General features: G+C 41.0%; 1 protein-coding gene across 1 annotated transcript in view; it reads left to right on the plus strand.

Annotated features, from left to right (window-relative positions):
* CDON (cell adhesion associated, oncogene regulated) overlaps positions 1-23,475 on the plus strand; it is a 93,822-nt gene that overhangs the window by 26,471 nt on the left and 43,876 nt on the right. The window contains exons 2-8 of the mRNA XM_068978238.1: positions 4,201-4,337; positions 6,127-6,399; positions 7,857-8,003; positions 9,033-9,176; positions 10,035-10,322; positions 12,100-12,369; positions 17,366-17,710. Of these exons, the coding sequence (XP_068834339.1) occupies positions 4,262-4,337; positions 6,127-6,399; positions 7,857-8,003; positions 9,033-9,176; positions 10,035-10,322; positions 12,100-12,369; positions 17,366-17,710 (1,543 nt within the window). The 5' untranslated portion in view covers positions 4,201-4,261. The remainder of the gene's footprint in view (positions 1-4,200; positions 4,338-6,126; positions 6,400-7,856; positions 8,004-9,032; positions 9,177-10,034; positions 10,323-12,099; positions 12,370-17,365; positions 17,711-23,475) is intronic.

Raw genomic sequence — 23,475 nt, forward strand, 5'->3', positions numbered from 1 at the left:
GCAAAAGGAAGAAACTCTCCTCCCTGTCCTCATCGTCTCAGAAAAGTGTCTGCTGTTAACAAGTTGTTTGAATGTTTACTTTGCCTTGACTGCTTAGCAGCGGTGTGTCAGTTCTTGCCCTTGAAACAGGGGAGAATTCAAATAAACCAAAAAAGGCTTTCACACAGCTGGCCCTTTCTGCCAATGCGTGGTACTGTAGTATTTTCTCCCACTTTTAAAAGAGCTCATCAAGGAAACATTTAAAAGGCAGTCCTTAAAAAAAAAAAAAAAAAAAGGCAGTTCTTGAACTGATAGTAGATGAACTTAAGTTTGCAACTTGGAGATTTTGGAGTCCATGGTATAGAGAAGAAGCAAGCAGATCCTGAGAAGTACTTGATTTATTCAGAGACATTCTTAAGATGCTTTGTATTGCTATACCCAGTTTTATTGATGGTTAGACTTAACCTTTCTTTTCGCAAATAAGTATGCATGTAGAATTCTCACTACTGAAATGTCATTAATGTAGCTTTGGCCTTACATTTTGTTGTGTTTTGTAGTTACAAATTCTGTGTCCTGGCCAAGGAGGAATATGGGAAGTGGAATTTGTCATCAAAATAACCACTCTTTGGATCTCTAGCATAGCAATAGTACCTGGTATACAGTAGGTACTTACTGTATGTTTGCTGATTTTTGAAATCATATCTATGAATGAATAGGCGAATGAAAGAATAAAAATATAGCTAGATCACATGGAATTCAATTGATATAACAGTTCTCACTAAAAAAGCCTCTTGATGAAAGTGAAAGAGGAGAGTGAAAAAGTTGGCTTAAAGCTCAACATTCAGAAAACTAAGATCTTGGCATCTGGTCCCATCACTTCATGGGAAATGGATGGGGAAACAGTGGAAACAGTGTCAGACTTTATTTTTGGGGGCTCCAAAATCACTGCAGATGGTGACTGCAGCCATGAAATTAAAAGACGCTTACTCCTTGGAAGGAAAGTGATGACCAACCTAGATAGCATATTGAAAAGCAGAGATATTACTTTGCCAACAAAGGTTCGTCTAGTCAAGGCTATGGTTTTTCCAGTGGTCATGTATGGATGTGAGAGTTGGACTGTGAAGAAGGCTGAGCGCCGAAGAATTGATGCTTTTGAACTGTAGAGAAGACTCTTGCGAGTCCCTTGGACTGCAAGGAGATCCAACCAGTGCATCCTAAAGGAGATCAGCCCTGGGATTTCTTTGGAAGGACTGATGCTAAAGCTGAAGCTCCAGTACTTTGGCCACCTCATGCGAAGAGTTGACTCATTGGAAAAGACCCTGATGCTGGGAGGGATTGGGGGCAGGAGAAGAAGGGGACGACAGAGGATGAGATGGCTGGATGGCATCACCGACTCGATGGACATGAGTTTGAGTAAACTCTGGGAGCTGGTGATGGACAGGGAGGCCTGGCGTGCTGTGATTCATGGGGTCGCAAAGAGTCAGACATGACTGAGCGACTGAACTGAACTGAAGGTACTTCTGGGAATTACATTCTATGAAGGTATTCCTTTCATTTTCAGAAACATCAAGTGCCTCTTTTCTGCTAGGGATTAGAGTTTGCAAAGTTGAGTATGACATCATTCTTGCCTTTAAAGAGGTAGCAGCTATGTGAGCAGATAAATTGCAGAGCAGAGCCGTGAGTGCAGCGGTAGGCAGTGGCCAGGGTATAGACTTAGCCCAGAGGAGAAGGAATAAAACGTATCTGGAGAATAGCGTGGGCCTTGTGAATATTCCTAATTTATTTGTTTGGTTTATTGTTCATCTCTTACACAGATGTAAGGTATACATTTTTGTCTGTTATTTTTTACTTATATATGTACTTAAGGTACTCTGACCCAAGTTCCTAGAATAGTACCCAGCATATAGTAAACATTCAAAGGGAGGTTCAAAAGGGAGGGGATATATATGTATATACCCATGGCTGATTCATGTTGAGGTTTGACAGAAAACAAGAAAATTCTATAAAGCAATTGTCCTTCAATTTAAAAAATAAATTTAAAAAAACTGTAAAAAAATTCAGTAAATACTTGCTGAATGAATGAATAATTTTCCTTTTGAAAAGAGTTTACCGATTTTATTTCCGCCAATGAGATATTATAGTGATTTTTACCCACATCTTTACCAGTGCTGGGTTATGTGAAACTCCTTTTTTAGCTTTGTTAATGTGTTTTAGAATTTCTATATTAAAAAAAAAACAAACCCACAAAACCCAATATTTCCATGGCTGTCATCCATCTATCCTTAGCAGTTCAGTTTTTCTGCTGCCATTTATAGCAGTGGGCTTCCCTGGGGGCTCAGACGGTAAAAGAATCTGCCAGCAATGTAGGAAACCCAGGTCTGATCCCTTGGGTCGGGAAAATCCAGATGGCCAAAGCATAGCTATTGAGCAACCTCTTCTTCATTCCCCTCTCTAGTCCTCCCGATTTCAGGAAATAGAACTTTATTCTGTTACATCAAAGGCTAAGAGTTATCCTTGACATCTCTTTATCTCGCCTTTTCTAGCCAAGCCCTTAGCAGATTCTGTTGGCTTACCTTTAGAGTCTGCTTTGAGTCTAGTGATTCAGTGGCTGCCTCTATTGTATCTGATGCACCCTCTAGACCGGTGAAAGGCAGTAGGCCCTTATTACATCTATATGTTTGGGTCCTTGGAGCTTGTAAAAGTTCTAGAAACAGTCTTATATTTTGAAAGAAATAAGGCAATGTCCTGATATAGAGCTTAACAATTAGGGCAGTATAGATGAGAGAATGCTTATGATATAAATGAGACAAAACACTAATTCTGTAAATGAGAAATGGGAAACCGCTCTTTGAATGAAGCAGCTTGGTCAGTTGAAAATTCAGTTATTCAGATCCCAGTTCTGAACCCTTACAGACACTGCCGTATGTTCCTCTCCCAACTCTGCTCTTCTGTGAGTCCAGGTGAGAAGAGAGAATGGCAGTTTGGGGGCTGAAGCTTTTCTTCATCTTAATCCCGTGAATCACTGGATTCAGTGGCTGCCCACCATTTTACACGCTTTATATAGAGTGCCCCCGATACAAGGCAGGCAGCCACTAACGCAGTGCTTCCACCAGCTCGTCCACACTCTTCCCTTCCTGCCCCACTTCAGTCTAGCCCATCCTCCAGTCAGTGACCTTAAAGCATAATGAGACCCCATTACTCCCTTCTCTAAGTCCTCCAAGGGCCCGCCGTTGCCTTGAGAATAAATGGCAGCATCTTCACCGTGGCTTTTGAAACTGGGTGGGGTCTAGCCTGGCTTTCCTCTGTGCTCTTTTTCTGGCTCATCCCACTCTCACCACAGTGATCTTTGGATGTTCTGCAGGAGGCTCAGTCCCCACCCAAGTCTGCCCTTAGTTTTCTCTGTGCAATCCATGAGTCCCCATCGGAAAAAAGGACGAAAACCAGGAGTCCCTAACTCAGAGTGTTGTTGCGAAGGTTCAGTTAATATGTGAAAACCACTGAGATGGTGTCTGGCCCGTGCGAAACACTGTATAAACGTTAGTTAAAATGTTGTTGTTTTTGTTATTGTTTGTATTGTAAGGAACGTAGAGAAGGAATGCGTTTTGGTTGAGTTTTAGATGGTTGTGAGTTGTACCAACAGAAATGGGCGAAAGGCCATAATGGATTCATTTGGAATGATTGGGTCTGTGTAAAATAAGTATCTTAGTATCTTGGAAGAATAAGTGGAACTTCTAACTTTAATGCCTACAGATTATTTTCTGAACTGGGAAGATGTGGATCATCAAATGCCTTGTATTTGATTCAGTCTATATAAAGCTTGGAAAAGGCAATGGCAACCCACTCCAGTACTCTTGCCTGGAAAATCCCATGGGTGGAGAAGCCTGGTAGGCTGCAGTCCGTGGGGTCGCTAAGAGTCGGACACAACTCAGTGACTTCACTTTCACTTTTCACTTTCATGCATCGGAGAAGGACATGGCAACCCACTCCAGTGTTCTTGCCTGGAGAATCCCAGGGACGGGGGAGCCTGGTAGGCTGCCGTCTATGGGGTCGCACAGAGTCAGACACGACTGAAGCGACTTAGCAGCAGCAGCAGCGTATAAAGCTTGCGAAATTGAAGGCAGCTATCACGTGCAGGACTCTGGCTCTTCAGAGAATAGATTTCGACTGTCTTTGCACTTTAGAATTTCCTTCTTCTTTTTTTTTCCCCCCTATGTCTCCTAGTGAGCCAAAGCCTGGTTTTTGCCTTGGAAGTCTGCCCTGGCCACTTCTGTAGTCTGGCGCTATGCATCCAGATTCTAGACCCTTACAGATGCTGTTGTATGTTACCCTCCTGATGCTGTGCGCTTCTGTGAGTCCAGGTAAGAAGAGAGAATGGTAACTTTCTGAAGCTTGGGCTGAAGCTTGTCCTCATCTTAATCCTATGAGAAACTTCAACTTTAATGCTTTGCCAGTAGTAATGGTTTATAAAGCCATTTCTAAGATTTGTTTCACCAGCGGAACAATTTTTAAAACTTTAATAAACAATTTAAGGATTTCTTAGTAGTACTTCTAGGCACTCACAGCCCTTCCCATCATTGTCCTTGTAATTTATTCCTTTTGTTGCCTTGAAAATAAATATTTTCTGATCGTGCTTTTTTTCCAATGAGGATATGTTACAGATTTCTGAATTTGGAAATTATAATAGGAATAAAGTGCTGACTACATACCACCGCAGAGGAGTTTTAGAATCAGTATGTAATAATACTCAACTTGAAATGAGAGAACTTGGTTTGAATCCCAGGTCTCATGACCTCGCCTAATTTATTATCTCTTTGCATTACTGAAAAGCTTTAATGTGTTTATTGTTAAATGTACATATAAGCCCAAGGCTGATACATGGCCCATATGCATTTCTTTTTATTTTAAATTTGTGTGAAGATTTATGTAGAAGTATATACAAATACAGTGATGTTTATTTATTAATGTCTATTTATTATCTTTGTTAAAAATACTGTATAATTGTGTTTGACTTAGTAAGGGAAAATTGATTTAGTGGTTTTATTTCTGGTTTTTGTTGGGCTAAATAGCAACCTCAGATTCAGTTGAGGCATTTCCCTTAATCTTTATTTCTGGTAAAATACCCTATAAAAGTAGATTCAGCAATTTATTGTGTTTTTTCTTTTAAGTATTTTATTATACCAGATTAACAGGATTCCTCCCCCATCCTCTTTTATGGGTGGAGGAGAGGGATCTGTTTTGATACTTGAGTACAAGAACCTCTCTCTCCCAAATTCCTGGAAGAACAGACATAACAAATGAAACTATTCCAAACACCAAATAAAAATGTTCAGAATGATACCCCGTTTATCCTTACATCCCAGAAAGGATAGGCTTTGTGTTTCAGTGTGGCTTCTTAACTTTCTACTTCTGCTTTCTTAGAAGTTGAACATGATGTATATTAAAGAGAATTAGTCAAGAAGTTGTTGTTATTGTTTAGTCGCTGAGTTGTGTCTGACTCTTTCGCAACTCCATGGACTATAGCCCACCTGGCTCCTCTGTCCATGAGATTTACCAAGCAAGAATATTGGAATGGGTTGCCCTTTCCTTCTCCAGGAGATCTTTCCAACCCAGGAATCGAACCCCTGCCCCCTGCATTGGCAGTCAGGTTCTTCACCACTGAGCCACCAGGGAAGCCCAATCAAGAAGTACCATAATCTTTATTGATAAAATAATTTGCTCTTAAAAGTCAAATCCTGTTGGTAATATGGAAGAGAATTCTCTTTATTTTGAAAGTCATCTTCTCTTTTTCAGATGCCTAATTTCCAGTTTTTAAAAACTGCTTCATTCAAAGAGCAGCTCACCATTTCTCATTTGCAGAATTGGTATTTTGTTTATTTAGATCATAAGGATTGTTATCTGTACTGCCCTAATTGTTATGTTCTATATCAGGACATTGCCTTGTTTCTTTACAAATGTAAACCTCTTCCTAGAACTTACACCAGCTCTTAAGGACCATAGCATATAGATGCAGTAAGGGATTGCCTTTTGTTGTGTATATGCTGATAAGTATATTAAATGTGCTCTTTTTCTCTCTCCCCTTATCTCCTCTTCTCTCCCATTCCCTCCCCCACCTCCACCCCTTTGTATACGGGGAGTGTTCCCTTGCAGACTTGGCACCTTATTTTGTTTCTGAGCCTTTGTCTGCTGTCCAGAAACTTGGTGGACCTGTAGTACTGCATTGCTCTGCTAAACCTGTGACTGCTCGTATCTCATGGTTGCATAATGGAAAAAGATTGGACAGAAACGTGGAACAGATTAAGGTTCATCAGGGCACATTGACTATCCTTTCTTTTAACCCCTCACTTTCGGGTTATTACCAGTGCGTTGCCAACAACAGCATCGGTGCCATCCTGAGTGGTCCTGCAACCATATCCACTGCAGGTGAGTTTAATTATTGTCCCTGTGATAGATGCTTTTTCCTGAAATTACTCTTGGTACCTGCGTTGTTTGAGTCGTGGAAGGAGCATGGGCTTTGGAGTAAGATACATATAAATTCTCATCAGGGAATGATACTTGAACCTCTGTGAGCCTAGCTTGGTGTCTTCCATTGTAATGAGGGATGTGAAAATTATTTTGTGCAGATTTAGGACAATTTTCTAACGTGAAACTGAATTTCCTTGTATTTTAAAATTCTTAATATCAGCAGCAACAGCTGTTGTCTGCTTTGATGCAGTTATTTCATGCAGTCCTTTATCTTTTTCTCAAATCTAATTGTTTTATTTACTTTGATTGCAGAGTGGTTTTCGTTTATTTAATTGAAACCAAGTTAAAGGAGTGGGGAGGGGGGAAAATAACGGCAAAGAAAGGAAGGTTGAGTATTGAACTTATGGAAAATCTAGACTGCGTGGTTTTCTTAGTACGTTTGAGCCATCTGCCTTTCAAATGGTGATGGCTTCCAGTAATGGAAAACGTCTTTGTGAGGGCACCCCTATTTACAGAACAAATCTGGATTCCCCAGGAGTAGTGAGTTTGTCATAACTGAGAAGAGTAAATGTTTTTGTAGAGCTGTGACCCATGGACAGTTCCAAGTCACTCGCTGGAGGGCTGAATTCCTAGGGGCAGGCTGCAAGTGCTTTCATCACTGGCCATAATAAAGAGCACTTCCATGCTGGCTCCATCTGCAGTAAGCTTAAACAGGGAGAAATTGAGACCTAGTTAGGGGACTTCTTTGGCAGTGGTTAAGACTCAGTGCTTCCTCCGCAAGGGGCCTGAGTTCCATCCCTGGTCTGGGAAACTAAAATCCCACACATACACACAAAAGTTAGAAAAAAAAAAAAAAAGAATTAATAGTATATTGGGGACTTCCCTGGTGGCTCAGACAGTAAAGAATCTGCCTGCAATGCAGGAGACTGGATTCTCTCCCTGGAAATTCAAATGATACACAGCTTTTTTTTTTTTTTTTCCCCCTATGTCCTAGGTTCATTCTTGTAAACCATTTTATTGCCATGTGAGTAGCTACAAACAGAATAAAGACGCATAGGGAAAGTGAGCTGTGATGAGAGACTGGATTAAAAAGGATTCGTCTTGATAGGATGGGGAACAGTTATGCTTTGTAGTCCTCCCTAATGTTTTAGGAACAGTTTGCTTGTCTTGTAGTCTCCTGGAAGCACTGACTTCTTGAAAAGGGCGCCATGACTAAGCTTCAGCCCTCAACCGTGCACCTCTATCCCAGCTGCTTACTGAGATAAAAAGATTCTGCTACTCTGGGAACTGGGATTAGCTGCCACACACAACTGTTGTGCCAATGTTGTTTCTGGTTTTAAAATGTCCTTTGGGGAAGAGAGTTCAAATTCGCATTTATCTATTAATCTGTCTACTTATTTACTTATTTATTTCAGTTCTTGGTGATTTTGGTGCATCCAGAAAACATGTTATTACAGCAGAAGAAAAGAGTACTGGTTTCATTGGCTGCAAGGTACCAGATAGTAACCCCAAAGCTGAAGTACGCTATAAAATCCGGGGAAAGTGGCTGAAGCAGTCCACAGGTGAGAACTCTGATGAAAAGCCAGTGGCACCCACGGAACAAACGTCATTCACCAGCTTCCTTTAAGCTCTGTGTGCTGGGGGCTGTGGACACAAAAATACTTGAGATATATTGTCTCTCCTCTTGAGAGTCAAGTGGAGGAGACTAGATCAAATAGTTACAGTAGAAGACAGAACGTAATATAGAGCACAGGATAGAAATGATTATAGGGAATTCCCAGGTGGTCCAGGGGTTAAGACTCTGGGCTTCCAACGCAGGGGGCGAGGATTCAGTCGCTGGTCAGGGAACTAAGATCCTGTGTGCTCAGAGGTGCAGCCAAAAAGTAAAAATTACAAAGAAATAATTGCAACCCCGCACCTCCAAGGCTCACTCCTTCAACCTGTTCGGGAATCTACTCAGATAATACTTCCTCATGGTCAGTCTCCTGGCTCTGTCTAAAGTGATAAGCCGTGTTTTCTCTGTCCCCCTTGATTCAGCTTCCTCTTTTCTGTGACGCTGTATTATGTCAGCGCTTGCTTGCTTTTTATTTGCCCCTTTCTTGGCTACCCCATCCCTGCACTGGAATGCTGGCCGTGGGAGTGCAGGGCTTGCTCTATCTGCCTCCTTCATTGTTGTATCGCTTGGGCCCAGGCGGTTGTTGGCAGAAAGTAGGCTCTCGGTACATGCTGTTGAGACGAAAGGAATGAAGATGTGAATGAATACTGGGTGGTCAGTGCTGTAGGCAGAGGTTTGCCCAAGGTGATAGCTGCGGTCATTGTGTCTTTGTCCAAATATGTTTCTTGTGCTTTCGATTTTTGCAATGACTGGTCTGTAGTCATGGGCTTGATTTTGTTACTCAAGTGCTGTTGACTGTTTTTTTTTTTTTTCCTGTCTTGGCTTTCCTTTTCCTTCATTTAATGTTCTTCCCCTGATTGCTTATCGGCTGCTTGTGTCATGTCTACGTTTAAAGCGTAACTATCAACCTTTGTAAATTTTAACTGGTGTCCTTCATAAAGAGAGAAGCCTAACTGCATTCCCCTTCCTTCCTCAGAGAATTATCTAATCCTTCCATCAGGAAATCTTCAGATTTTGAATGTATCCTTAGAGGACAAGGGATTTTACAAATGTGCAGCTTTTAATCCTGTCACACACGAGTTAAAAGTTGAACCCATTGGCCAAAAGCTCCTTGTGAGTCGTAAGTATTTGGGGGAATCATGGTCACTGGGGAGAGTCCTTGGAAGCATTCCACGTGAAGAGTTGGGAAATGGGACTTCATTTATCTTTCACATCCTGTTTGTTTATCATGAGAAAGTCTTATAAAAAATTACATGCCTAAATAGCATAATTCTATACATGTTTTATTAATACAAATATAATGGCTTTCCAGGAGAGAATTTTGGTTGAATTGACAGAGTAGAATTCATGTGGGGGACTCTGCCTTTTGCTCAGAGAAAAAGAAATTAGAGAGACTTCCCTGGTGGTCTAGTGGTTAAGACCTTGCCTTCCAATGCAGGTGGGGGGGCTAAGATCCCATGTGTCTCAGAACCAAAAAACCAGACCATAAACAACAGAAATTTATTGTAACAAATTCAATAAAGACTTTAAAAACGGTCCACGACAAAAACAATCTTTAAAAAGAGAAAAAAAAGAAATTGGAGAGCAAGTATCACTGTATATCAGTGGTAATCAAATTGGTGGCTGACTGTGAATTATGAAAAAATATTTCTCAGTTCTCTTTGAGATATGGTAAGTCATAGCTGATTTTTAGCTTAGGGTGGTCAAGTTGTGAGTAGATCAGTAGTCAAAGCACAGTGAAGGAGTGGTCCATGTGCTTGGTGTGAATTTGACATTTCAGAACTATTAATTCAGAAGTAGCACTAAAAGGTCCCCAAGTCTTTTAAATTTAATTCTCAACTGACAATGGCTTCGTTACCAAATAGGACCGTGTAGTGTTAAAAAGAGTAAATGGGAAGATGAGGACGCTCACAGCTTTGCTAAGGAAGAAAGTGGAAGTGGATACTTAATGATTTTTTTGCTTTGCTTCTTTCTCCAGGTCCTTCTTCAGAAGACTTTCACATTCTTCACCCCACCTTTTCACAGGCATTAGCCGTTCTTTCTCGTAGTCCTGTGACCCTGGAGTGTGTGGTGAGTGGGGTCCCGGCTTCTCACGTGCACTGGCTGAAGGATGGTCAGGATGCTGTGGTGGGAAGCACTTGGAGAAGGCTGTATACGCATCTTGCCACGGACAGCATCGACCCAGCGGACTCCGGCAACTACTCCTGTGTGGTGGGAAACAAGTCTGGAGATGTCAAACGTGTGACTTACGTGGTGAATGTACTTGGTAAGACGTTACTTGTTAAGTGTGTTTTCAAGTCAGGCTATTTTTCTGATCTAACTGATGTTTGAATGGAAAATCTATTTGTGAGCACTAAATGGAATAGAGACTATCTAGAGACTACCCCAGTAGCCAGAACAAGCTTCATTTCTCTAAACCACCACTGGAACTTCCACGGGGGTCCCTTGGTTTGAGACTTGGCATTCCCAATGCAGGAGGTGGGGTTCAGGCTCTGGTTCGGGAACTAAGATCCCACCACATACTGTGTGGTGCAGCCGCGGAAGAAAGAGGACTGCCGAGTTGGGCAGTATTTCTGTGTGGCACAGAGCCTGGGATGTTCTTGGAACCTCACCCCTAACCCGGTTACACAAAATGGAGCTGGTTCTTCCTTCTCAGTGACATGGAGGGAAGAGAGTGGAGCTCAACAGGATGAGGATTCTGGGCTGTATCGGTGTGTAGTGTCCAGCAACAGTAAGACAGAGTGCACGCACGCTCAGTTGTGTCTGACTCTTTTTCGAGCCCTGGACTGTAGCCCACCAGGCTCCTCTGTCCATGGCACTGCCCAAGCAAGAATACCGGAGTGGGCTGCCATTTCCTCCTCCAGGCTATCTTCTCCACCCAGGAGTCGAACTCACGTCTCCTACGTCTCCTGCATCGGCAGGTGGATTCTCTACTGTTGAGCCCCTGGGAAGCCCAACTAAGACAGAGTACTGACTAGAAAATGTCATCTCTAAAGGAAGTGGGTTTCATTTTATTTTCCCTTTTGGAATGGTTTCACTATCGCCGACTCATAAGATTTGTGTCATTTTCACTCACGTTCTGTGTGTGTTGTTTATTTCATTGACGTTCCTTTCTTCCAGCTACCTGTCTCACTGTCGTGTGTAGCAGCAAAAATGTTTTATCAAAACAAATTTTCATGAAAACCAGAAAAAAAGTTTCATACTAAATATAGTTTTTGTCAACTTTCTGTACCTGTTTACGTGCAACAATGGCCTGACGCAGGTTACCTTGTCATTAGTGTAAGTGTATGGCAAGCAGGCTTTAGAATTTAATGATAATGAGGACTAGATTAATATACATAATCGTTTAATATTGGCATATGTTACAAATGCCGATACATGATTTACTTTGTCCAAGTAAAACATGGCCTGATGGATACTAAAAGAAGATTTTTGCCCAGAGTACTCCTAACCTCAAAGCAGAATTCACCAGGAAAAAAAAAATTTTTTTCACTTCCAAATAAGCATTCTTCTATTTTGGCTCTTGTACAGTAAAGGAAACTATTATTTCAAAACAGATCATCTGAAACTCTGCATATGTGCATGTGTGTGTGCACATATGTTGGCTTGGGGGCTGGTTAATTGGGTGGAGAGATCTATTACTTAAAAAGGGACTGCAACATATTAGTAACATATGGTTTGTCCTATTGGAGGAAAGTCAATACATTTCTAATTTTTTGTTGATGATCACAGTGGATGGGAGAATATGAGGAAACAATACATTTTGGTTTCAACTAGTTATCGGTAGAGAGAGTTTGTATGACTTGTGTGAGGGCTAACTTTATATTTTTATTTTCATTTTTTATTAATTTCTATTGGAGTGTTAGATGATTTACAACGTTGTGATAGTTTCAGGTATATAGCAAAGTGAATCAATTATACATATATACATATCTCCACTCTTTTTAAGATTCTTTTCCCATATAGGTCATTACAGAGGATTGAGTAGAGGTCCCTGTGTTATACAGTAGGTCCTTTTAAATTATAATATGTTTTATTTTTAGAACATGCTTCAATTTCTAAAGGACTGCAGGATCAGACAGTGTCCCTGGGTGCGACAGTACAATTCACGTGTGAAGTTCATGGGAACCCAGCGCCCAACCGTACCTGGTTTCACAACGCCCAGCCCATTCGCCCTTCCCCACGACATCTAACTGTGGGAAATGGATTGAAAATCAGTGGTGTTACCATGGAAGATTCCGGGCTGTATCAGTGTGTTGCAGATAATGGGATTGGATTTACACAGTCTACTGGAAGACTTGAAATTGAAAAAGGTAGGCTTTTAGGTCATGTCATCCTAGGAAATTTCACTTTATAGATGGGACTTTGTTTTGATTAAAAATTAAATCATCTTTACAAAAAGAAAGTAATCCTATCACCATAACTGAGAACTGTGTTCATTTTCCACGTTCCTTTCTGCTTGCTGGTAGACTTTTCCATGAAGAAGCAACCTTATTTAATCAGGCTCATAAAAAAATTTTTGTTCAATATTTTTTAACAGACACATCGTTGCTTTAAAAAGGTATAATTTTAAAAGTATGTGGTAAAAATCTCATTCGTGTTCCCTAGCCAGTCAGGTGTCTCTTAGAACTAACAAGTTTTATAATTTTCTTGACTATTCTTGTATGCATGTATATGGTTAATTACATATAACATATGAGTTTGTGTGCATTTAATAGCAATATCAGTTTTTTTTTACACAAATGATGTTGAATTTCTCCTTTAAAAATTTCCTTGGATTTTACCTTAAAATTACCTTGATTTTTTTCACTCAACTTGTATCTTGGCCATCTTCACATATGGTACATTAAAGAATATTTGCATTTCCCTTAAAAAATGCCTGCTTATTCTTCTGTTGCATAGCTGTGAAGGTCTGACTGATACCTCATGGATGCCTGTTTCTAATCCTTTGCTATTACAAGCAGTCTATGATGAATGTCCTTCTACATAGATTATTTTGCACAAACGTGAATATCTTTAAAGTAAATTCTTAGAAATAAACTTGCTAAATAAAAGCATATATGCCTTGGTAATTTTGACAGATACCTTGCTCTCTCTCTCTCTTGTTATCATTTTACACTCCTACCAGCAATGTTTCCTTATACCCTCACCAAGGCAGTGGTTTGTCAGAAGTCTATTTAATGTTTGCCTATCTAATAGGTTTTTCAAAACTACCTTTTCATCCCTGTATTTTTTATTATTATGAGTGACGTTGAGCATCTCATCATGTGTTTCTGAGCCATTGAATTTGCTTTCCTGTGTATTGACTGCTCGTTGTCTTTTGTCCATTTTGTATTAGGTGGTTCATCTTTTTTATTATTTATAGGAATTCTTTATATATTATAGAAATTAAGCTTTTGCTGAGAGTTAGAAATATTTCAAAGAATCAGTATGACAGAGACCAACTCTCTGAATTTGCAGTTACTTTAGACTCTGAACTTGCTACTTTGATGAATTACTTCAGATGTTAATAATAAAAAAGAATTGTTAAATGGCATGTATTTGGAAATTTAGAATTATAGTTCTCAATGGATGGGTGAAAAAATTGTAATGGAAATTTAAAATTCAAAATGATAATAAATGTCAAAATCAAATTGTGTGGGATATAGGAGAGCGGAATATAAAAGGATTTATACCCTTAAATGCTTATTAAAAAAAAAAGCTTGTAAAACTAAAAATTAGTGGACTAAGTAAAATAACAGAATAGATTTAAAGAAAAGGGATAATAAAGATAAGGACAGAAATCAGTTAAATGGAAAATTAAGATAAAATAGATAGGATCAGTAGGGATAAAGATTAACCAAGGAGTTAGCCCCGTAATCAGTCAGAGAATTTAAAGTATTGTTTGGTTCAGACGGTAAAGCGTCTGCCTGCAATTCGGGAGACCTGGGTTCGATCCCTGGGTCGGGAAGATCCGCTGGAGAAGGAAATGGCAACCCACTCCAGTATTCTTGCCTGGAAAATCCCATGGACAGAGGAGCCTGGTAGGCTACAGTCCATGGAGTTGCAAAGAGTCAGACACGACTGAGCGACTTCACTTCACTTCACTTCTTCATCCAATTTAATGAATAAAGGAGAAAAATAATATGATGATCTCAATAGAAGCAGAAAAACCATTTGATATAATTCAGTATCCATGTTAGACACTCTTGGAAAAATAGAAATAGAAGGGAACTTTCTTAACTTGATAAAGAATATCCAATAAAAAACTTATAGGAAACTACTTTTAGTGGCAAAATGTTAAAGCATTCCCTTTAAAATATCTTTTAGTTGTCATCATAGTGCAGATTCTAACCAGCACAGAATGATAAGAAAAAGAAATAAAGATATTAGGATATAAGAAGGCAGGAGAAGAAGGGGGCGACAGAGGAAGAGATGGTTGGATGACATCACTAAGTCCATGGACATGAGTTTTCACAAACTCCTGGAGACAGTGAAGAACATGAAGTCCTGGCACGCTGCAGTCATGGAGTCGTAAAGAGTTGGACAGGACTTAGTGACTGAACAGCAGTAAAGATAAGAGAGAAAGAAACCCAGCTGTTATTAATGTTCTTAATTCACAGCTCCTATGGTTGTCATTGGAGAGAATCCTCTATAGTTTGTTGGCAAATTATTAAAAATAATAAACGCTTTAGCACGGTGGCTGATGAAGACCAATAAACAGGAATCCATTGCCTTTCTATGTACCCGTGTGTTAGCAAGTTTCTCTAGAGAAACAGAACACAACAGGATATGTAAGATACACATCAGAGGAGATTTACTGTAGAAACTGGCTCACACAGTTAAGGTGGTCAAGTCTGTCATCTGCAAACTGGGGAAGGAGGTAAGCTGGCGAAGCCGTTCAGTTGTGGGAGAAGTGATGATATAAGTCTCAACCTAAGCCCCGTAGCCAGAGGTCCAGGAGCACTGAAGTCCAGTGTCCTCAGGGCAGGAGAAGGATGACTGGGCTCAGAGAGAATTCGCTCTTCTTCTGCATTTTTGTCCTGCTGAGGTCCTCATCGGATTGGATGGTGCCCACCCACACTGGGGAGGGCCATCTGCTATCCTCAGTTTACCAATTCAGGTGCAGATTTCTTCTGCACCTCACAGACACACCGAGTTATCTGGGCATCCTTTAACCCAGTCAAGTTGACACATAAAACTAACCATTATTACTAACAACAGAAAATGTCATTTAAAAGTCACCTTTTTATATTAGAAACATCAAAAAGTTCCAAGTACACAAATATATAACAGTTCATGGATGCCAAAATTCAGTATCAACATACTCCTCAGGGCTTTCCAAAGGCTTTCTACAGACTCGTGCAATTTCATCTAAATCCTACCACTAGTTTGAGGACTTAGACAAACTAATTCTAAATCATGTGGATGATCAAAAGCCCAAGAATAGCTAAGGCACTCTAAAAGAAGAACAAGAATGTGGGGGGGCCTTGCTTTAGCAGATGTTAGAACATATACAAAAATGTATAGTAATTAAGATAGGTCTTCCCTGGTGGCTCAGTGGTGGCAAATCCGCCTGCCAGTGCGGGAGACTGGAGTTTGATCCCTGGCCTGGAAGGATTCCACAGCTAAACCTGTGTGCCACAACTCTTGAGCCTGTGCTCTAGAGCCTGGGAGCCTCAACTGCTGAAGCCCGGGCCCCCTAGAGCTGGTGCTCTGCAGTAAGAGAAGCCACCACAATGAGAAGCCTGCACACCTCAACTAGAGGGTAGTCCCCACTCCCCGCAACGAGAGAAAAGCCTGAGCAGCGCTGAGGATTCAGCACAGCCAAAAATAAGTGAACAAATAAATAAAATTATTATTTTTTAAAAAGACAGTGATGTATTATTGGTGCAGGAAAAGACAAGTATACTCTTGGAACAAGACAGAGACCGTCATGAAGGATATGCAAGTAAGGATTGGACCTAGGTGGCCCTGCAGATCACCAAGGGAAGGATATCCTTTCCAGGTTTCCACGTGGGATAACTGGTTATCCAAATGGAGAAGAAGAAATTAAATCTCTGATGCACAAAGGCTAATTTCCAGTGGGTTAAAGACCTATATATGAAAGGCAAAATAGTGAAGTTTTTCAAGAAAATATAGAAGAATATATGATCTAGGTAAAACTTTTTAACGAGAAATTTTAGGCTAATTTTTTAAGAAAAGATTGGTGTGACCACATTAAAATTAAAGCATTCTTATTATTAAAAGATACCATTAAAATGAAAAGAAAAACAGAAAATACTAGTAACAAATGTAACTCACAAAACAACAGTATGTAGTTACAAAGAATCCAGAACCATTATGAAAAAGATACAGGCCCCAGTAGAAAAAAGGACCAAAGGTATTTGACAGAGGAAGAAAACATGATAGCAGATAAACACATGAACAGATGTGCAACCTCACTGGTACTGAGGGAAAGGCAGGTTATGACCCCTGAGAGCATTTTGCATGTTCTGCTGCCAAGTCACTTCAGTCATATCCCACTCTGTGCGACCCCGTAGACGGCAGCCCACCAGGCTCCCCCGTCCCTGGGATTCTCCTGGCAAGAACACTGGAGTGGGTTGCCATGTCCTTCTCCAATGCATGAAAGGGAAAAATGAAAATGATGTTGCTCAGTCATGTCCAACTCTTAGCGACCCCATGGACTGCAGCCTTCCAGGCTCCTCCATCCATGGGATTTTCCAGGCAAGAGTAATGGAGTGGGGTGCCATTGCTAGGTGGACAAAAATTCAGAAATCTGGTAATTGTTGAATGACTTTGTCAAACGCAGGAAGTAGGACTAGAAAAGGAGAAAGATGTGCTGGAGAAAATGTCAAATGTCAATATTCTATTGTGAGGTTATGAAATATATGCCTCCAAAATATCTGGGACCAAAAGAAAGGAGGTGGTGCCACCTTAGTTTAGAAACAAAAATTTATTCATGTATATGGGCAGAAATACATTTATCAACTATAATTCAGAATAGGTTTTTCTCCCAGAATTTCTGTGATCAGATTTATGCCTCCTGGAACCAACTTTTCTTTTTTGAAGGCCTATTGCTTAGTCTTATACTTCTTTACACCTTTTTCATGGTAAAGTCTGAGGCTTTGGCTTCACATGTTCTGTGTTGGCAGTGATGTGCTGAAGATACCTGTGGGCAAGCTCTCTTCAGATGTTCTGTATTTACAGTGGCAAGCTCTCTTCACAGTTCTGTATTTACATTTATGCAATAGGATGAAATTATTTTGCATTGTAGATACTGTATATAATGTGCTTAATTTTTACATGTGAATCATTTTTCTTTAATAGGCAGTGGACTCAAGCCCATTATAATCAGAGCGCCAGCAAGTGTAGAGGTGGCCATTGGTGGCTCTCTGACTTTGTCCTGCAATGCCACTGGGGTACCAGTGCCCGCCATCCATTGGTACGACAAGCACGGGCTGATAACCAGCCATCTGTCTCAAGCTCTTAGATCTAAATCCCGAAAACCCCACTTATTAAGACCTGGGAGTTCTGACCCGGAGCCTTTCACATCCCGGCCAGGCTCAAGCTCTCTGTACATTCAGGCTGTTACTCGGGAACACGCCGGGAAGTACACCTGCGAAGCTGCAAACGCGCATGGCACCACACGGTCGGAAGCCGTCCTTACGGTTGGTGAGTTGTCATTAGTATCTTTTCCCAGGTGAATGGGTTTCTTTGATAGTAGGGGATAAAATAAAATATACATTTTTTAGAGATTATTGAACTTATTAAGTGAAAGTTGCTCAGTCATGTCCAACTCTTTGCAAACCCATGGACTAGAGCCTGCCAGGCTCCTCTGTTCATCGAATTCTCCAAGAAAGAATACTGTAGTGGGTAGCCTATCCCTTCTGCAGGGCATCTTCCCAACCCAGGGATCGAATCGGGGTCTTCTCCATTGCAGGCAGATTCTTTACCAGCTGAGAGGTACCAGGGAAGCCCAGACTTATTGAGATATACTTCAAACCCAAGTCTCTTGCATCTCCTGCATTGGCAGGGAGATTCTTTACCAGCTGAGCCCCCCCAGGAAAGTCCCCATCTATATATTTGCCTCATCCTTCTTCAAAGTTATTTTTCTAACAAGATGTATACTATTCTTTTTATTTTTACTGATGTTGGATGATAATGACTTAATTTGGAGTACTGGTATTTAGAATATCAATATTATTCAAATTAATTCAGATTTGACTTAATTCACAATCAAATCTAATATCAGTGGGCATTAGAGAAGGTGCCCTACTCATAGGGCCGGTGTGAGAATTCAAGGAGATTATATCTGTAAAGTGCTTAGAACAGTGTCTGGAAGTATTAATAGAAAGCCTTCAATAAATACTAAGTATTGGGTTATAATTATTGCCATCTGATTATTTTTAAGTTATAATTATCCCTTGTGCTTCCCTGGTGGCTCAGATGGTAAAGAATTTGCTTGCAAAGCAGGAGACCCAGGTTAGATCCCTGGGTTGGAAAGATCCCCCGGAGGAGGGCATGGCAACCCACTCCAGTGTTTTTCCCTGGAGAATTCCATGGACAGAGGAGCCTGGAGGGCTACAGTCCATGGGGCTGCAAAGAGTCAGACACAACTGAGCAACTAACACTTGGTGGTCGTGTTTAAGGAATGAAGAAATAGTTTCTGATTTTAGTAAACCTTAAAAAATCCGTAAGTATAGAAAAGTAGTTAAGTGTTACATAAATTTATACACACTTAATGGATGTGTATATGTATATATACCTGTGTGTGTCTATGTATCAGTCTGCCAAGCAAAAATAGGAGTGGCTCTGCTCAAAATTGTTAGCTGCAAGATGTATAATGCAGGCACTGCTAGGGTAGAGCATTTGGCTGAAGTGGTTATTTTATGTAAATAAGGGGAAGATGGAGCTATAGACATCCCAGTCATAGCTGTTGGGACACGTAAGTGGCTAGTTGTCTGAGTGCCTCACTTTACTTACTCATTTATTTACTTTTTAATTTTTTTGGCCATACTGTGTCTTGTGGGATCTTACTTCCCCCACGCGGGGATTGAACTCAAGTCCTCTGCATTGGAAGTGCAGTCTTAACCTCTGCACCATCAGGAAGTCCCCCTAATTGCCTCACTTTAAATATGAGAAATCTGAAGTACTTTGAAGATACATAATTTGTTTAGATAAGATATTTTTAGATTTTGAAGATCCCCCTCACCCCCAGGATTTTATATCTTGATAAATATTATTTTTTAATGTATAGTAACCCCATGAACCACATCCTGCCCGAGTGGTCCTCCATTGTCCCTTTAACATGCTCTACAATAATTATCAAAGTCTAGCTGAGTCTATCAAAGCTCAAAACAGCACATAACAACCCAATTCTTTCCCTGGAAGTCTGAGCCTATCATTAAATTCTAGCGTGCTGACAGCCTTTACTTTGTTTATTGTGAAGAGAGCAGTAAGCAAGATGAATCACTCCCTCACCTTTTTTTCTTCCCAGAGACCTTGGGTTTTTGAGGTTCTGGATGTACAAATATTTGTAGAGTGAGTTGTAACTCTTCAAAACTATAGTGAGAATTGGCCTAGGGTCCTAAATAGTTTGCGGTGGGGTTGCTGGTTTGAGTGGTCACAGTGGGAACCACTTAGGCAGATTTGGTTCTGTTCCCTGTTGAGTTGGTTTCAACTCAGAGTCATTTACTCATAAACATGACCACTGTCATAGTACTCAGAAAGCCAGGGTTTTATCAATCTCTTTTCCAATTCAAAAAACATTCTACCATAAAAAATGCTACATGTCTCTTTTAGATGACCATTTCAGAGTTGTTTTGAAGATAAAAAGAGTTGTTGTTCAGTTGCTATGTCCAGCTCTTTGCGACTCCATGAACACCAGGCTTCCCTGTCTTTCATTGTCTCCTGGAGTTTTTGCAAACTCGTGTCCATTGAGTCAGTGATGCCATCCGACCATCTCATGCTCTGTGGCCCCCTTTTTCTCTTGCCCTCAGTCTTTTCCCAGCATCAGGATCTTTTCCAAAAAGAGCTGCTTTGAAGGTAAATTGAGATCATGGATGTGAAGAACCTTTGGAAAGTACTGTGAAGGCTTAATGCATTGTATCTGGCATCTTGTGAGCACTCTAATTGTGCTGTTGGGAACAGTAGAAGAAAATTAATTGAATCTCCTTTTCAATAAAAGTTATGGAAAAGTCTCATTGCAGCCCGAATAACACAAGTGGAATTTTGATACTCCTGCAGCAGACACAGGCTGTAACATTGCATTCTTCTCATGCCTCTGTATAAACTGCGGCATCTGGTATTCAAACTCTTCTACAGCCAAATACCACTTCCCAGTGGTGACCTGCCCAGAGGATGCATGAAACACTAATGATAAAAAGGTCCTTCTCCACTACCCTAAGCCACAACTAATTGCCTCCACTTGCTAGAATCCATCTCTGCATGAGCAGGCTCCCAGCCACACCCTTCACATCCAGCCCTCATTCTGACTCACTAAGTAAACACGCCTGTTCCAGGAGCAATATTTGGAAGTTGTCTCAGTGAACTTAATTAATTTTCTTCTATCTTATTTTTCCACTAGCTTCTTGTTTTCTTTGATGGAGAAAGCTTCTGGGACACCTTTTCTCTCTTTTAAACAAACAGAGAACTGACCTCCCACTGTTAGCCCTGTTTTCTGGTTGGTTCTCTATGAAGCTGCAGTCATTCTAAAAATACTCCCCCCTTTTACCAGGAATCTGACTTCATTGTGGAAAAGAGACTCTGCTGTTGTTTCCTAGGCTCCCTTCCTCTGCAGAAGTAGGAGACCTTTCGTTGTCTGTATTAATAGCACTTTAGAGGGACCAGGCTGTCAGTTCTTGGGTTTTATTGTGTTGGCAGTTTATTTGTTTTCATAAATTGCTCTCTCGTTTTTTTACAGCAGCACCACTAACATTCTTCTGCCAGCTGTTGTCGCTTAATCTCTCAGAACACAAATTTCTTCATCTGTAAAATGGAAGTATTACTATCTTCCTAAGAATGTTGTTTTGAGAATTAAGTGAGATGATGGTTATTGAACGTCTGGCTCCATGCTGAGCACGTAATCTGTGCTCTGTAATTCTTTTCGGGTGTAGGCGACCTGTTTATTTTTTTCAGCACAAATAAATTATTTTTACCTTCCTCTATGTATTGTGTACACTCTTAGTAGTGAATATTAAGGCGGTTTTTAGATTGGCAGTTTTTAAAAAATTTATTTTTTGAAGGATAGTTGATTTACAGTGCCTTGTTAATTTCTGCTGTACAGCAAAGTGATTTAGTTATCCATATAATACTTTTGTCATATTCTTTTCCATTCTGGTTTATTTCAGTATGTTGAATATAGTTCCCCGTGCTATACAGTAGGACCTTGTTTATCTGTTATATATATAATACTTTGCACCTCGGCTAACGCCAAGCGGCTAGTCAGTCCCTCCTCCACCCCACTTTCCCTTTGGCAACTGCAAGCCTGTTCTCTGTGTCTGCAGATAAGTTCATTTGCGTCATATTTTAGATTCTGCATGTAAGTGATATCCTGTGGAATTTGCCTTTTTCTTATTGCGCTTACCATGATATAGACTGGCAATTTCTTAAGCCAACCTTCCATTTTATCCAGAAAACAAAAAAAAGGAAACAAGTAAATTTTTCCTTTACCTTTGCTAGTCTTGCTTCATTTCCTCCCTCTTGTCTAGGACTTGTCTTCCGAGTATAGTCGAGGTACTTAGTTATCTGTATGTTGTATGCAGTCAGTCTTGTCTGACTCTTTGCAACCCCATGGATGGTAGCCCACCAGGCTCCTCTGTCCTGAAATTCTCCAGGCAAGAATACTGGAGAGGGTGGCCATTCCCTTCTCCAGGGAATCTTCCCGACTCAGGGATCGAACTCAAGTCTCCTGCGTTGCAGGCAGATTCTTTGCCATCTGAGCCACCAGGGAAGCCCAGGTGTTAAGTTGTTCAGCTGTTGCTGTTGTTCAGTTGCTCAGTCATGTCTGACTCTTTGCAACCCCATGGATTGCAGCATGCCAGGCTTCCCTGTCCTTCACCGTCTCCTGGAGTTTTCGAAAACTCATGTGCATTGAGTCGGTGATGCCATCCAACCATCTCATCCTCTGTTCTCGCCTTCTCCTGCCTTCAGCCTTTCCTAGCATCAGGGTCTTTTCTAATGAGTCGGTTCTTTGCATCAGGTGGCCAGAGTATTGGAGCTTCAGCTTCAACATCAGTCCTTCCAATGAATATTCAGGATTGATTTCCTTTAGGATTGACTGGTTTGATCTTCTTGCTGTCCGAGGGACTCTCGAGAGTCTTCTCCAGCGCCACAGTTCAAAAGCATCACTTCTTCAGCATTCAGCCTTCTTTATGGTCCAACTTTCACATCCATACATGACTACTGGAAAAACCATCTTTGGGGGTAGTTATATCTGATGAACAACTTAACAGGTCCTTTATTATCTTACAGCTCAGTGGGTTAACTGGATAAAGTGGGCCATTCTGTGGGCCTTGCTTGGGGTCTCTTAGACCTTTGTAATCAGAGAGCACCTGGGGCTGGAACAGCTGAAGTGGCTCCACTCACACGTGTGGCATCTTTGTGAGGGCTGGACTCCACCCGCATGCCCTCCTCTCCCTCCCGCCCCCCTCCATTTCTCTCCCTTCCTCCCTCTGTCCCTTCCCTGGTCACTCCTCTCCGTGGCTAGCTGGGACGTCTGTATGTGGTAGAGCTCTGGTAGGCATGCCAGACCTTCTGAAGGCTTAAGCCTGAAGACCACAGTCTCTCCTGGGCTTGGCATTGGTTACAGCCACTCACGGGTAGCCCGATTCAGCATAGGAGGGGACTGCCCAAGGGTGCTGATACTAAGGGACCTTTGGGGACTAGCTACCCAGTAGGTAATGGTCTAACTCTTGATCTTTTCTTTGCTACTTACGTTATTTTGTTCCCAAGGGAATGCATTACTCAGTGTGTTTCATTTACCAATTAGAGTGAAAGTTCATCGTTTGCCAACTTAAAATCTTCAGAGGTTATACTAGCAAGTTGTTGTTGTAAAAGAGGGACTGCTAGCGTAGAGAAGGGGAAAATAGCATCCTTTCATATCAGAGACCTGGGTTCGATCCCTATGTTGGGAAGATCCCCAGGAGGAGGGAATGGCAACCCACTCCAGTATTGTTGCTTGAAGAATCCCTTGAACAGAATCTGGTGGACTATGGTCCACAGCGTCTCAAAGAGTCAGAAACAACTAAAGCAACTTAGCGCTAGTACTAGCTGCTAAACTACTGCATTGTAGAACTGCTTTTTCAGAAAATTAATTTGCTCCTTCGTGAGTAGTAGATAGCTACTGGAGATCAAACCCGTCAATCCTAAAAGAAATCAACCCTGAATATTCACTGGAAGGACTGATGCTGAAGCTGAAGCTCCAATATGTTGGCCAC

The sequence above is a fragment of the Capricornis sumatraensis genome, chromosome 8, assembly GCF_032405125.1.
Source record: "Capricornis sumatraensis isolate serow.1 chromosome 8, serow.2, whole genome shotgun sequence".
Classification (NCBI taxonomy): Eukaryota; Metazoa; Chordata; class Mammalia; order Artiodactyla; family Bovidae; genus Capricornis; species Capricornis sumatraensis.